General features: G+C 41.4%; 1 protein-coding gene across 1 annotated transcript in view; it reads right to left on the bottom strand.

Annotated features, from left to right (window-relative positions):
* Positions 1-15,390, bottom strand: part of LOC134347079 (endoplasmic reticulum metallopeptidase 1) — a 72,955-nt gene that overhangs the window by 46,723 nt on the left and 10,842 nt on the right. The window contains exons 5-6 of the mRNA XM_063049187.1: positions 11,752-11,898; positions 10,507-10,599 (exon numbers count right to left, since the gene is read on the bottom strand). Of these exons, the coding sequence (XP_062905257.1) occupies positions 10,507-10,599; positions 11,752-11,898 (240 nt within the window). The remainder of the gene's footprint in view (positions 1-10,506; positions 10,600-11,751; positions 11,899-15,390) is intronic.

The raw sequence follows: 15,390 nt of genomic DNA, 5'->3' as shown, positions 1-15,390 counted from the left end.
TGAAGCAGGAGGAGTTGGTAATTGTGGACAAGATTAAGGAAATTGATAAGAAATATGTTTTAGCTCCTTCTGAGGAGTTATATAAACAAAGAACTGAACTTCAAATGGAACACAGTTTATTACTTTCGTCCTCGATTGTAAACCAATTAAAGAAAACAAGAAGTGAATTTTATGTACACAGTGACAAAATTGGCAAACTGTTGGCTAATCAACTGAAGTCTAATTATGCTAAATCTCAAATTAATCAGATTTATAACCAAAATGACCGACTGATACTTGATCATGTGGGGATTAATCAAACCTTCTGTGATTTTTATTCTTCCTTATATCAATCAGAGTCTCCTCGAGATTCTAAATATATGAATGATTTTTTAGATAATCTAGACTTCCCTGAGATTTCACAGGATATGTCTTCTATGTTAGATACTCCCATTACCACGGATGAGATTAAGAATGTTATTTTCTCTATGAATTTGGGGAAAGCTCCTGGCCCTGATGGGTTTACCGTAGAATTTTATAAATGTTTCGCACCTTCATTAATCCCTTGGTTCTGTAGGGTTTTTGAGGCTTCATTAAAACTTGGTAAACTTCCTGAATCTTTCAATAGAGCGTCAATCTCTCTAATATTAAAGAAGGATAAAGATCCTGCTCAATGTGCATCTTATAGACCAATATCTTTATTAAATGTTGATTCTAAAGTTTTTTCTAAGTTATTAGCAAATAGATTAGAAAAAGTACTTCCTTCTATTATTTCAGAAGACCAAACGGGTTTTATTAAAGGTCGTTACTCTTTTTATAATATTCACACACAGTTAAATATTGTTTATACTCCCTCACAAAATGTTCCTGAGTGTGTTATCTCTTTAGATGCTGAGAAAGCTTTTGATAGAGTAGAATGGCCTTACTTATTTAAGGTGCTTGAAATGTTTAATTTTAGCTCGAAATTTATATCCTGGATTAAACTGTTATATCATTCTCCTGTGGCCTCGGTCCATACTAACTCTTTAAGTTCACCTTTTCTCCCTCTTTTTCGAGGTACTCGACAAGGTTGTCCTCTTAGTCCTTTATTATTTGATATTGCATTAGAACCTCTTGCAATTGCCATTCAAGAATCTCCAAATATTACTGGGCTAACTCGGGGCTTAAAGTCCCATAAAATATCACTCTATGCTGATGACTTACTTTTATATATTTCTAATCCCCAAAAATCCACCCCGGCCGTTTTAGAGCTATTAGCACAATTTGGTCTTTTTTCAGGTTATAAATTAAATCTTAGTAAGAGTGAACTTTTCTCGATTAATAAACAACTTCCCTTATATCATAATTTTCCATTTAAATTGATTATTATTTTTCATATCTTGGGATTAAAATTACTTGTAAATACAAAGATTTATTTAAGATTAACTTTTTACCATTAATTGACCATATTATTCAACTTTCATCTAAATGGTTTCCTTTATATTTAAACGTAAACAACAGGAATTCTGCAGATGCTGGAAATTCAAGCAACATACATCAAAGTTGCTGGTGAATGCAGCAGGCCAAGCAGCATCTATAGGAAGAGGCGCAGTCGACGTTTCAGGCCGAGACCCTTCGTCAGGACTAACTGAAGGAAGAGTGAGTAAGGAATTTGAAAGCTGGAGGGGGAGGGGGAGATGCAAAATGATAGGAGAAGACAGGAGGGGGAGGGATAGAGCCGAGAGCTGGACAGGTGATAGGCAAAAGGGGATACGAGAGGATCATGGGACAGGAGGCCTAGGGAGAAAGATGGGGGGGGGTGACCCAGAGGATGGGCAAGAGGTATATTCAGAGGGACAGAGGGAGAAAAAGGAGAGTGAGAGAAAGAATGTGTGCATAAAAAGGAGTAACAGCTGGGGTACGAGGGGGAGGTGGGGCCTAGCGGAAGTTAGAGAAGTCAATGTTCATGCCATCAGGTTGGAGGCTACCCAGACGGAATATAAGGTGTTGTTCCTCCAACCTGAGTGTGGCTTCATCTTTACAGTAGAGGAGGCCGTGGATAGACATGTCAGAATGGGAATGGGATGTGGAATTAAAATGTGTGGCCACTGGGAGATCCTGCTTTCTCTGGCGGACAGAGCGTAGATGTTCAGCAAAGCGGTCTCCCAGTCTGCGTCGGGTCTCACCAATATATAAAAGGCCACATCGGGAGCACCGGACGCAGTATATCACCCCAGTCGACTCACAGGTGAAGTGATGCCTCACCTGGAAGGACTGTTTGGGGCCCTGAATGGTGGTAAGGGAGGAAGTGTAAGGGCATGTGTAGCACTTGTTCCGCTTACACGGATAAGTGCCAGGAGGGAGATCAGTGGGGAGGGATGGGGGGGACGAATGGACAAGGGAGTTGTGTAGGGAGCGATCCCTGCGGAATGCAGAGGGGGGGGGAGGGAAAGATGTGCTTAGTGGTGGGATCCCGTTGGAGGTGGCGGAAGTTACGGAGAATAATATGTTGGACCCGGAGGCTGGTGGGGTGGTAGGTGAGGACCAGGGGAACCCTATTCCTAGTGGGGTGGTGGGAGGATGGAGTGAGAGCAGATGTACGTGAAATGGAGGAGATGCGTTTAAGAGCAGAGTTGATAGTGGAAGAAGGGAAGCCCCTTTCTTTAAAAAATGAAGACATCTCCCTCGTCCTAGAATGAATATACCTCTTGCCCATCCTCTGGGTCACCCCCCCCCGTCTTTCTCCCTAGGCCTCCTGTCCCATGATCCTCTCGTATCCCCTTTTGCCTATCACCTGTCCAGCTCTCGGCTCTATCCCTCCCCCTCCTGTCTTCTCCTATCATTTTGCATCTCCCCCTCCCCCTCCAGCTTTCAAATCCCTTACTCACTCTTCCTTCAGTTAGTCCTGACGAAGGGTCTCGGCCTGAAACGTCGACTGCGCCTCTTCCTATAGATGCTGCTTGGCCTGCTGCGTTCACCAGCAACTTTGATGTATGTTCCTTTATATTTAACTTTGATTGGTCGTATTAATGCAGTTAAGATGTTTTTTTTGCCAAAATTTTTATATATATTTCAAGCATTACCAACCTTTGTTACAAAATCTTTTTTTGATAAAGTCGACTCCAAAATTTCTTCATTTATTTGGCAAAATAAAAACCCGAGACTGGGTAAAATACATTTACAGAAAGCTAAGAGAGATGGAGGCTTAGCATTACCTAACTTTAGATTTTATTATTGGGCAATTAATATTCGACATATGAAATTTTGGTTACTTGACCAGGATATACTATCCATTCCTAAATGGGTAGCATTGGAATTACAATCTGTTCAGGGTTATACACTTGGCTCTATTTTAGGTTCCTCTCTTCCTTTTGATTTGAAACGCCTTAAACAGGTGTCTAACCCGACAGTTAAATATACCTTACGTATTTGGTTTCAATTCAGAAAATTTTTTGATCTTAAATCAATTTGGGTTAGCGATTCCTATTTTAGGTAACATATTTTTTCCTCCCTCTTTTACGGATCGTGCTTTTCAAATTTGGAAGACTAAGGATATTTCACAGTTTTTGGATTTATTTTTAGATGGTTCCCTTATGTCTTTTGAACAATTATCTAATAAATATAATTTATCAAGAATACATTTTTTTTTAGATATCTACAAGTTAGAAATTTCCTAAGTACTACACTTTCTTTCTTTCCAATGCTTCCTCCTACATACATCTTAGATACTATAATTAACCTGAATCCATGTCAGAAAGGTGCATCGGCTATGATTTATAATATTATTATGAAACTTAGGAAAGCTCCATTTGATAAGATTAGGGTAGATTGGGAACAGGAATTATCATTTCCGTGGATGACTGGGGGCAGATTTTACAATTAGTCAATACTTCCTCTATCTGTGCTAAACATTCCCTAATTCAATTTAAAGTCGTTCATAGAGCACATATGTCCAAAGATAAATTAGCTCGCTTTATTCTCATATTAATCCTTTTTGTGATACATGTCCGGGGCAGATAGCCTCTTTAACTCATATGTTTTGGTCTTGCCCTACTCTGGAAACTTTTTGGAGAGACATTTTTATTATCTCCAAGGTATTGAATATAGATATCTCTCCTCACCCTATTACTGCTATCTTTGGACTACCAAAAATTTCCAGTAATCTCTCTCCTTCAGCCCGTAGAATGATTGGATTTCTTACTTTAATGGCAAAAAGATGTATCTTACAACATTGGAAAGAGCTTAATGCTCCAACTACCTTTTTTTGGTTTTCTCAGATGATATTATGCTTGAATTTGGAGAAAATTAGAAGCAATCTTTATGATTCCTCATTTAAATTTGAACAGACCTGGAGATCTTTTATTCAATATTTTCATTTAATGTAATATATACCCTTCTTGTTTTTTTTTACTGTTTTTAATGGAGGTCGGGACTGAGGACGTGATTTTAAGTTTTTTAACTCTGTTTGGTTTCAAGTTAGCCCATTGCTTTGCTTTTAGTTAGTTGCATGGTGGGTTTTTTTTGGGGTTTTTTTTTCCTTTTCTCTCTATATATATATATATAAATTAGTATACTATTATGTTACCTTGGTATGTTATGTTTAAATTACATTGTTTGTATCTTTTTTTTGTAATCTTCTGTAATTTTATTATATTCTAACAGTGTATTAGTGCCTATATGACTTACCTTTTTGTATACTTATTTAATAAAAAGATTTAAAAAGAAAAGAGAAGTCAACATTCATGCCATCAGGCTGGAGGCTACCCAGACGGAATATAAGGTGTTGTTCCTCCAACCTGAGTGTGGCTTCATCTTTATAGTAGAGGAGGCCGTGGGTAGACATATCAGAATGGGAATGGGACGTGGAATTAAAATGTGTGGCCACTGGGAGATCCTGCTTTCTCTGGCAGACAGAGCGTAGGTGTTCAGCGAAACGATCTCCCAGTCTGCATCAGGTCTCGCCAATATATAGAAGGCCACATTGGGAGCACCGGACGCAGTATATCACCCCAGCCGACTCACAGGTGAAGTGTCGCCTTACCTGGAAGGACTGTCTGGGGCCCTGAATGGTGGTAAGGGAGGAAGTATAAGGGCATGTGTAGCACTTGTTCCGCTTACACTTTCAAATCTCTTACTAGCTCTTCCTTCAGTTAGTCCTGACGAAGGGTCTCAGCCCAAAACGTCGACTGTACCTCTTCCTAAAGATGCTGCCTGGCCTGCTCCGTTCACCAACAACTTTAATATCTGACAATAGATGTGTAACAGCCTAATGTAACATTGTATGGAAATACAAGATAACACTGATGCAGACATGTTTTATACATTTAACAAGGTGCTTTACTAATGTATTGCTTGTGCCCAGTAACTCGTTTTATTGCACATGTTAAATACAGCAAAATAATGCACAAAGACATAGCAAAAGTAAAGGCAAACAAGTGAGGTTACACTCACAACACGCTGGAGGAACTCAGCAGGTCAGGCAGCATACGTGGAAACGGACAGTCAACGTTTCGGGCCGGAACCCTTCATCAGGACTGAAGAGGGAAGGGGCAGACGCCCTATAAAGAAGGTGGGGGGAGATTGGGAAGAAGGCTGGTAGGTTCCAGGTGAAAAACCAGTAAGGGGAAAGATAAGGGGGTGGGGGACGAGAAGTAGCAAGGTGATAGGCAGGAAAGGTGAAGAAGGAATAGGGGAAAACACAATGGGTAGTAGAAGGAGGCGGAACCATGAGGGAGGTGATAGGCAGCTAGAGGAGGGGGCAGAGTGAAATAGGGATAGGGGAAGGGAGGGGGAGGGAATTACCGGAAGTTGGAGAATTCTATGTTCATACCAAGGGGCTGGAGATTACCTAGACGGTATATGAGGTGTTGCTCCTCCAAACTGAGTTTAGCCTCATCATGGCAGCAGAGGAGGCCATGTATGGACATATCTGAATGGGAGTGGGAAGCAGAGTTGAAGTAGGTGGCTACCGGGAGATTCTGTCTGTTGTGGCGGACGGAGCGGAGGTGCTCGACAAAGCAGCCCCCGCAATCTGCATCGGGTTTCACCGATGTAGAGGAGGCCGCACCGGGAGCACCGGATGCAATAGATTACCCCAACAGACTCACAAGTGAAGTGTTGCCTCACCTGGAAGGACTGTTTGGGGCCCTGAATGGTGGCAACAGAGGAGGTGTAGGGACAGGTGCTTTGCCCAGTAACAAACCTTATTGCATTTAGTTGTAGCTGTCGTCCCTTTCATCGATGAAGAGACTATGGCTGTAGAAAATGTTTCTGAACAAATGCGCACCAAGTCTTTCGTTTGGCAATTTCCTTTTAAGTTTTTCTAGTCTGTAACTGGACAAACGCGCACCAAGTATATCGTTTCCTCTTCACTTGTTTTCTGTGTGTCCTGCGCATGCCCAGTAGGAGATTCGCCCAAATACCCGTTTTAATGTGGACGGAGGTATTTTCAAAAACGCCTGGTGTGGACGCCTATCGTTTTTACGCGAAACCGGCGTTTTCAAAATTATCCGGTCTAGTGTGGACGTAGCCATACTCAGTATTACGGGAGCAAAAACATACGGCCTGCCACGGAGCCTGTTAACCCCTGAAGAGCCAGCTGACAAAACGTTCAAGCAAATAGTAGACACTCTCCAACAGCATTTAAACCCCAAACCACTGGTCATTGCTGAAAGATTTAAATTTCACAATCGGTATCAGAGCAAAAATGAAAGCATTTCTGAATATTGTGCTGAATTACGCAAATTATCAGAACATTGTCAATTCGGAGCTGGCCTATCGGACGCATTGAGATACAGGTTAGTGTGTGGCATGCACTGTGAAACCACACAGAAGAAGCTTCTGTGTGAAAGAGACCTTGCATTGCGCTAAACATTGCAATATCAACGGAAACAGCGACACGGGGTGCTTCCGAGATACAACAAAAATCTCTGGAATATGCCACAAATAAAATGTCACTAAACAGAAATGAAGGAAAGAAATGTTACGGGTTGTGGGAATAGGTCACATGAGCCAGATGAATGTTGGTTTAAAGACAAAGAATGCAGAAACTGTGGCAAACAGGGCCACACTGGCAGAGTATGCAAAGCTAGTAAACAGCAGAAAAAGGTCAAAATACAGAGAAACAAGAAACCCCAGAAAGGAAAACACAACAATGTACACAACATGGAAGAAAGCAGTTCTGATGAAAATGACTCAGACGAAAGTGAACTGTCTTGACTGCAACTTCACAGTGTGAAAGAGACAGATGATCAAGAGTAATAAGGATCACTCCACAAGTGGTAGTGTGAGACTGAAAATGGAGTTGGACACAGGCTCAGCTTTAACAGTGATCTCTGTACACGACTACAAATGACTGTTTTCTCACATACCTCTGAAACGAACTAAACTACTGCTAAAGACTTACACGGGACAGAAAGTGCATCCCAAAGGTAAAATTAAAGTGACAGTGACCTACGGAGCTAAAATACAGCAGCTGAACCTCTATGTACTGAAAAATGGAGGACCACCATCGCTGGGACATGAATGGCTCAGGAAAATCCAGTTGGATTGGCACACCATCAAGGTACTAGATGTGTCAACAAAGGAGGGCAGCTCGGCAGGGAAGTTGTCCACAGCTCTCCTCTCACCCATTGTCGACTGTTACAATGGCAAGGAGGAGCTAGACAGCATTGACGATGAGGACGAACGCAATATTCGTGGCCGCGACTCGGATGAAGATAGAGGATGCAAGGGAGACAGATATTGCCAATAAGCAGGATGATGAAGACTACCTGGAAGTAAAAGAGCAGCTGCACCAGGAGAAATTGACATCTCTCAAAAGACAGCTACAGCAGTTACAGGAAGGCACTTTGCAGGAGTATCAGAAAAGGATGAAGAAACTAGATCAACAGTACAAGGAAAGAATACAAAATGCAGAGCTTTTTCTGCAACTGGAGACAGAACAAGTGGAAAGGAATTATATTAAAGAGAAGAAAGCAGCAGTGAAGGAATTTGAAGATAAAAAGATTGAGTTAGAAGAAAAGAAAAAGATGATTGAGAATGAGAGACTAACAATGGAACTCACAGGAGATTCTATGGAGGTAAAGACAAAATGACTAGGAAACTAAGGAGGAGACCTAATGACCCTGCTCCAATTACAGACAAAAGACGAAAACCTGCACCTGCGCAGTTAAATTACTTGTTAACAGATGAACAGATAATGGAAGATCTGCGAACTCTCAATAAGTTTAAATCTCCAAAAAGACCAGCATCTCCATCTTCTCCTGAGCATCTTCCCAGCACTCCTGCTGAATCACCAGCACAAAGATATAAAGCATGAATAGAAGATGGGAAGTTATATTACAATAAGAGATGGTATCATAAAGGTCAGGCTATCTATTTGGAATCCAAGGAGAATATGAAGACTAGCTGTGTAATTAGCTCAGTTGGAACAAATGAGATATGGGTAAGGAAGACAAGTGATAGCACAAAGATGCATATATATCTAGGACAACTGCACAGAGGAGTCTTCAACTGTGCAGGGGGATCTGGGGGTACATGTCCACAGATCCCGGAAAGTTGCCTCACAGGTGGATAGGGTAGTTAAGAAAGCTTATGGGGTGTTAGCTTTCATAAGTCGAGGGATAGAGTTTAAGAGTCGCGATGTAACGATGCAGCTCTATAAAACTCTGGTTAGGCCACACTTGGAGTACTGTGTCCAGTTCTGGTCACCTCACTATAGGAAGGATGTGGAAGCATTGGAAAGGGTACAGAGGAGATTTACCAGGATGCTGCCTGGTTTACAGAGTATGCATTATGATCAGAGATTAAGGGAGCTAGAGCTTTACTCTCTGGAGAGAAGGAGGATGACAGGAGACATGATAGAGATGTACAAGATAATAAGAGGAATAAATAGAGTGGATAGCCAGCGCCTCTTCCCCGGGGCACCACTGCTCAGTACAAGAGGACATGGCTTTAAGGTATGGAGTGGGAAGTTCAAGGGGGATATTAGAGGAAGGTTCTTTACTCAGAGAGTGGTTGGTGCGTGGAATGCACTGCCTGAGTCAGTGGTGGAGGCAGATACACTAGTGAAGTTTAAGAGACTACTAGACAGGTATTTGGAGGAATTTAAGATGGGGGCTTATATGGGAGACAAGGTTTGAGGGTCGGCACAACATTGTGGGCTGAAGGGCCTGTACTGTGCTGTACTATTCTATGTACTATTATATGGAGGCAATCTGCTGCCCAGAACTCTTAGCAAGTTGGAGGCGCACATCTTCTTAACTCTCTGTGCTCAGAGGTCAACTTTTCATGACTTTTATATGAAAATCTGTATTAAAACAAACAAGTTTATTGACAGACATTACCCGGAGAGGCAGAGAAGAACCCCCCCCCCCAAAGAGACTTGAGTTATAAATGGGTCTTAGACCAAAAGTTTAAAAAAGGCTTGTTATAATTTGATATTATTACTTTACTTTGTTATAATTTGATATTATTAAGTTACTAAGTAAACAAATGGTAAGCGTTTGTATGTTAAGGGTAAACATATTTGTTTAGCATAGTGCCCCAGTAAAAAAAAGTTGATACACTATTAAAAGGGGAGGAGTGTACCGTACAGCCTACATTATAATAAGGGACTACTTTATGTTTTAGTAACACGTCGTTGCATGCGCTATTAGGCGCGTATTGATCTGTACTTGTGTGCCAAGTTCTGTTTCTGCCATTAAAGAACCATGAACCTTAGCTCCCGTCTCCAGCGTTTTTATTAATGGCATTGTTGTGTAACCAGGCCACATACACAACAGTCAGCTAAACAAAAGAACTGGTCTCGACCTCAGCAAGGGGATGATTTACATCAGCTGTATAGAAGCTGAAAGGGCTGAAAGCTTCAAGTTTCTAGGAGTGATCACCAACAACCTGTCCAACCACTGCCAAGAAAGTTCACCAGCACTGCTAGTCCCTCAGGAGGCTAAATAAATTTGGCATGTCCCCTGTGACCCACACCAATTTTTAACTGATGCACCACAAAGGGCCCTATCCAGACACATCATGGCTTGGTATGGCAACACTGTCCAAGACCACAAGAAACTACAGAGTTGTGCACACAGCTCTGCATATCACAGAATCGACTCTTCCCACCACGAGCTCCATCTACATTTCTTGCTCCCTCAGTAAAGTAGCCAATGTAATCAAAGATGCAATCACCCCAGATATTCTCTTCTTCCTCACTTCCATTAGGCAAAAGCTGTCATACGACTACTGAATGGTTTCCTTATACGATAATATGGACTTTTGACCTTGTAATATTTTGTTATGAATTTATTGACTACCTGCACTGCACATTCCCTGTAACTAATAATTTCAGTATTGTTTTACTTTGAACTACCTCTATGCACTGTTGTAATGAAATAATCCTCATGAACTATATTCAAGGCATGTTTTTCACTGTACATCTGACGATAATAAACCAATTTAAATAAGCAATTATCATTAGCTAGTTTTGAAAAGCTTGGTTAATAGAACAAATTCACCAAGTCCTTCTTGCTGTAGAAATCACATAATACTGACCAGCCCTCTGAATGGAGTCTAAATGGATACGATCTGCTGTATCATATTTTGTATGGTAGATGTAACCATTTTCAATGAAAGCCAAATCGATTCCTGAAAAAGAAAACAATTATTAGTCTCAAGAAAGTTAATGTTAATTTTGTTTTGTAACAGAATGAATCTGTTAAATTAAGGGAAGCACAAAAACGGAAACCTCAAGTTTAATCTACCAAAGCATTGTTGGTCGGGTTTTGGCTCATGGTAGTCACACCTTATAACCACTTTGCTTCTTGATAGGTGAATAATTTTTTCTACATACAATGAACAAGAAAAGAAACTACATTACAGTGTTAAGTAATTGACACCTTAACTTCTGTAAGAGTTCTGGATGTACTGGTAGAATTTATAAACAGAATGAATTAAAGCAACAGTGAGACTGGGGACAGCAGAACCTCAACCATCTGTTGATCAGAGGCATTCAGAGTGACACGTGAACAGGTGGGGAATGCAGGGCTGCCAACCATGTGCAGGCAGATGTTCAGTTTAACTTGCTAGTATGGTTAACTTAGTTACTGTGAGCCAAAGAGCTTGCTCCTGTGCTGTCTCGGAGCTAAAAATGTCCAATTTTTACATTAATTATACATTTTTAAATTCAAAAATCCGATATACGTACATAGGTTCATTCTATGAACGACAGAACCAGTTTCTCTATCTCTCTACTTACAGTAACTGTTTTTTATCAATCTTATGTGCTTTCCATGCCATTCATTACAATAATTTAGTTATCATATCAAGTGATTTTTGTTTATTTTCCAAATTATGGATAAAAATCAACTTGTGGATGTACATTTAAAAAATGGAACACATTTGTTACCCAGGAAAATTTCTACTGCACCTTCAAAGTTTGGAGTAGAATCTGGACAGATTCCAATCATTTTATGAGCAACTATCAAATGTACAACTTCAATCCCACCAACTGTAAACATCTCCCTACAGAAGATTACCAAACTTACACTCACAGTGGCTCAAACCAGGAACCAAACGCAGATGGAAACCAAAACCATTGGCTTCAATTTCCCTGCATTCAGTTTATCCCCTAATTGCAAAGCACAAGTTGGCTCCTTGATTTAACAATGTGCATTCAAAAGGTGCATTTGTGAAATTAGTTTGAAAGACTAAATGAAACTCAAGATATTTTACAAATTCAGCAATATCTAGCTCTAACTGCAATTACTTTAATGAGAAATCACCAAAGAAACACCATACCTGGAATATTGCCATAATCTCGGTAGATTCGAAAATCTGTGTCAGATGGAATGACCCCACTTTGAAATACTTCCTGACCAACGACAGATGCAAAAGGATGTTTAGCTGCACGAGCATAAGCCTGAACTAACCATGGATTTTCTGGACCTTTAGGTGGTAAAATGCAGACACAGAATATCAATGAAAACAGGTCATTCCACCAAGCAAAAAGCAGTGAAATGTCCTAGAGCCTGATTTGCAGATTCACAGAAAAAAAATGCCAAAGCCCATCTCTACCTGCTGTACTTGAATGATTCACTGCGTTTCATTAAGGAGATCCAAGTGACTCCGTTACTCAAACAACAGGAATTCTGCAGATGCTGGAAATTCAAGCAACACACATCAAAGTTGCTGGTGAACGCAGCAGGCCAAGCAGCATCTATAGGAAGAGGCGCAGTCGACGTTTCAGGCCGAGACCCTTCGTCAGGACTAACTGAAGGAAGAGTGAGTAAGGGATTTGAAAGCTGGAGGGGGAGGGGGAGATGCAAAATGATAGGAGAAGACAGGAGGGGGAGGGATAGAGCCGAGAGCTGGACAGGTGATAGGCAAAAGGGGATACGAGAGGATCATGGGACAGGAGGTCCGGGAAGAAAGACGGGGGGGGTGACCCAGAGGATGGGCAAGAGGTATATTCAGAGGGACAGAGGGAGAAAAAGGAGAGTGAGAGAAAGAATGTGTGCATAAAAATGAGTAACAGATGGGGTACGAGGGGGAGGTGGGGCCTAGCGGAAGTTAGAGAAGTTAATGTTCATGCCATCAGGTTGGAGGCTACCCAGACGGAATATAAGGTGTTGTTCCTCCAACCTGAGTGTGGCTTCATCTTTACAGTAGAGGAGACCGTGGATAGACATGTCAGAATGGGAATGGGATGTGGAATTAAAATGTGTGGCCACTGGGAGATCCTGCTTTCTCTGGCGGACAGAGCGTAGATGTTCAGCAAAGCGGTCTCCCAGTCTGCGTGGGGTCTCACCAATATATAAAAGGCCACATCGGGAGCACCGGACTCCGTTACTCTGTGATTTCGTCCCTCCTCATTTCTAACCCATTCAAGTTCTTGTATCTCTCTATAGTCCTTCAGCCTACCTCCTTACCCAAAACACAATATAGTCACCAGCATTGATGTCCGTAATTTCTGGAATAGCCTCTCTAATCTTTTTTCTAAACTTTCAAGCACCTGATCTTCAGATTGTAGAACTCTCTCTCAACTGACTTTCTTTCTATGATGTTTAACCTGCCGAATGTTTCCAGCATTTTCTGCTTTTTGTTTCACATTTCCAGCATCCATTTTTTGCCCCAATTACTTTCTAGATTCAGATCTGTCCACTGTCATATATGCCAAGATGCAATGAAGTATCTTGCTCACTTGAAATTTGTAAACATACAATAAGTACAGTGACCAGTGCACAAAACAACAGAATAGTGCAGACTACAGTACAATCTGAAGTATTGCAAAAATAAATGCAGAAGTGAAAATAAAGTGACAAGAGAGGTTGAGTTAAGAGTCCAAGAATGTGACAGCACCACAGGAAAGGGGACGTGAAGGAGGCAAGTTATACAGAAGTCAGATAGCAGTGGAGAAGAAGACATCTTGAATCTGGTCATCACCTTTTTCAAGCTCCTATATCTTTTCCCAAAAGGTACAGAGACACACAAAGGAATCCCTGATGATACTATTATCACTTCCTGAAGCAGTACCTGGTGAAGATTTCTTTCCTCCTTAGAACAGCTGAAACACTTTCACAAAGTTCTCTGTCATAATAGTGTTAAGATTTGCCAACTGTCCTCAGAGTCATAGAAAAGCACAGCACAGAAACAGGCCCTTCAGCTCATCTAGTCCATGCCAAAAACATTTAACTGCCTACTCCCATCGACCTACACGGTGACCATAGCCCTCCATACCCCTACCCATACAAACTTCTTTTAAACATTGAAATCCATCTTGCACTGGCAGCTCATTCCGCACTCTCACGACCCTCTGAGTTCCCCTCATGTTCCCCTTAAACTTTTCATCTTTCACCTTTCAGCCTTAACCCATGATCTCTGGTTTAATCCCACCTAACCTCAGTTGATAAAGCCTGTTTGCTTTTATTCTATTTATACCCCTCGTAACTTTGTACACCTTTTTCAAATATCCTCTCGATCATCTATGTTCTAAGAAATACAGTCCTAACCTATTCAATCTTTCCATATAACTCAGGTCCTCCAGACCCAGCAACATCCTTGTAAATTTTCTCTGTGCTCTTTCAACCTTGTTTGCATTTTTCCTGTAGGGAGGTGACCAAGCTGCACACAATACTCCAAATTAGGCATCACCAATGTCTTATACAACTTCAACATAACATCCCATCTCCTGTACTTGATAAATGATTTATGAAGGCCAATGTACCAAAAGCTTTCTTCACAACCCTATTTACTTGTGAAGCCACATTCAATGAATTACGGATCTGTATTCACAGATCCCTTTGTTTTACCACACTCCTTAGTGTCCTCCATTCAAGTGCAAGACCAACCCTGGTTGGTCCTACTGAAGTGCAACACTTCATACTTGACTGCATTAAATTTCATTCGCCATTTTTCAGCCCATTTTTCCAGCTGGTCGAGATCCCGCTGCAACCTGCTGGGGACCGCTAGGACTAATATCCTGACAGGGAGGTTTGCTAAGGCTATTGGGGAAGAGTTTAAACTAGAATTGCTGGGGGGGTGGGAACCGAACTGAAGAAACAGAGGAAGGGGCAGTTGGTTCACAAATAGAGAAAGCTTGGAGACAGTGTGAAAGGGAGGTAATAGAGAAGAGATACACTCAGACCATTTGATATGTGTCTATTTTAATGTAAGAAGCTTCATAAACAAAGCGGATGAGCTTAGAGCGTGGATCAGTACTTCGAGCTATGATGTTGTGGCCATTACAAAGGCTTGGATGGCTCAGGCCCAGGAATGGTTAATTAGTGTGCCAGGCTTTAGATGTTTCAGAAAGGACAGGGAGGGAGGCAAAAGAGGTGGGGGCATGGCACTGCTGATCAGAGATAGTGTCATGGCTGCAGAAAAGGAGGAAGTCATGGAGGGATTGTCTACTGAATCTCTATGGGTGGAAGTTAGAAACACAAAGGGGTCAATAACTCTACTGGGTGTTTTTTATAGACCACCCAATAGTAACAGGGACATTGAGGAGCAGATAGGGAAACAGATTCTGGAAAGGTGTAATAATAACAGGGTCCTCGTGGTGGGAGATTTTAATTTCCTAAATGTTGACTGGCACCTCCCTAGAGCAAGGGGTTTAGATGGGGTGGAGTTTGTTAGGTATGTTCAGAAAGATTTCCTGACACAATATGTAGATAAGCCTACAAGAGGAGAGGCTGTACTTGATCCGGTATTGGGAAATGAACCTGGTCAGGTGTCAGGTCTCTCAGGGGAGAGCATTTTGGAGATAGTGATCACAATTCTATCTTCTTTACCATAGCATTGGCGAGGAATAGAAACAGACAAGCTAAGAAAGCGTTTAATTGGAGTAAGGGGAAATATGAAGCTATCAAGCAGAAACTTGGAAGTATGAATTGGAAACAGATGTTCTCAGGAAGATGTAAGGCAGAAATGTGGCAAATG

Source organism: Mobula hypostoma, chromosome 5, assembly GCF_963921235.1.
Source record: "Mobula hypostoma chromosome 5, sMobHyp1.1, whole genome shotgun sequence".
Classification (NCBI taxonomy): Eukaryota; Metazoa; Chordata; class Chondrichthyes; order Myliobatiformes; family Myliobatidae; genus Mobula; species Mobula hypostoma.
This window is presented reverse-complemented; position numbering and strand designations above follow the sequence as displayed.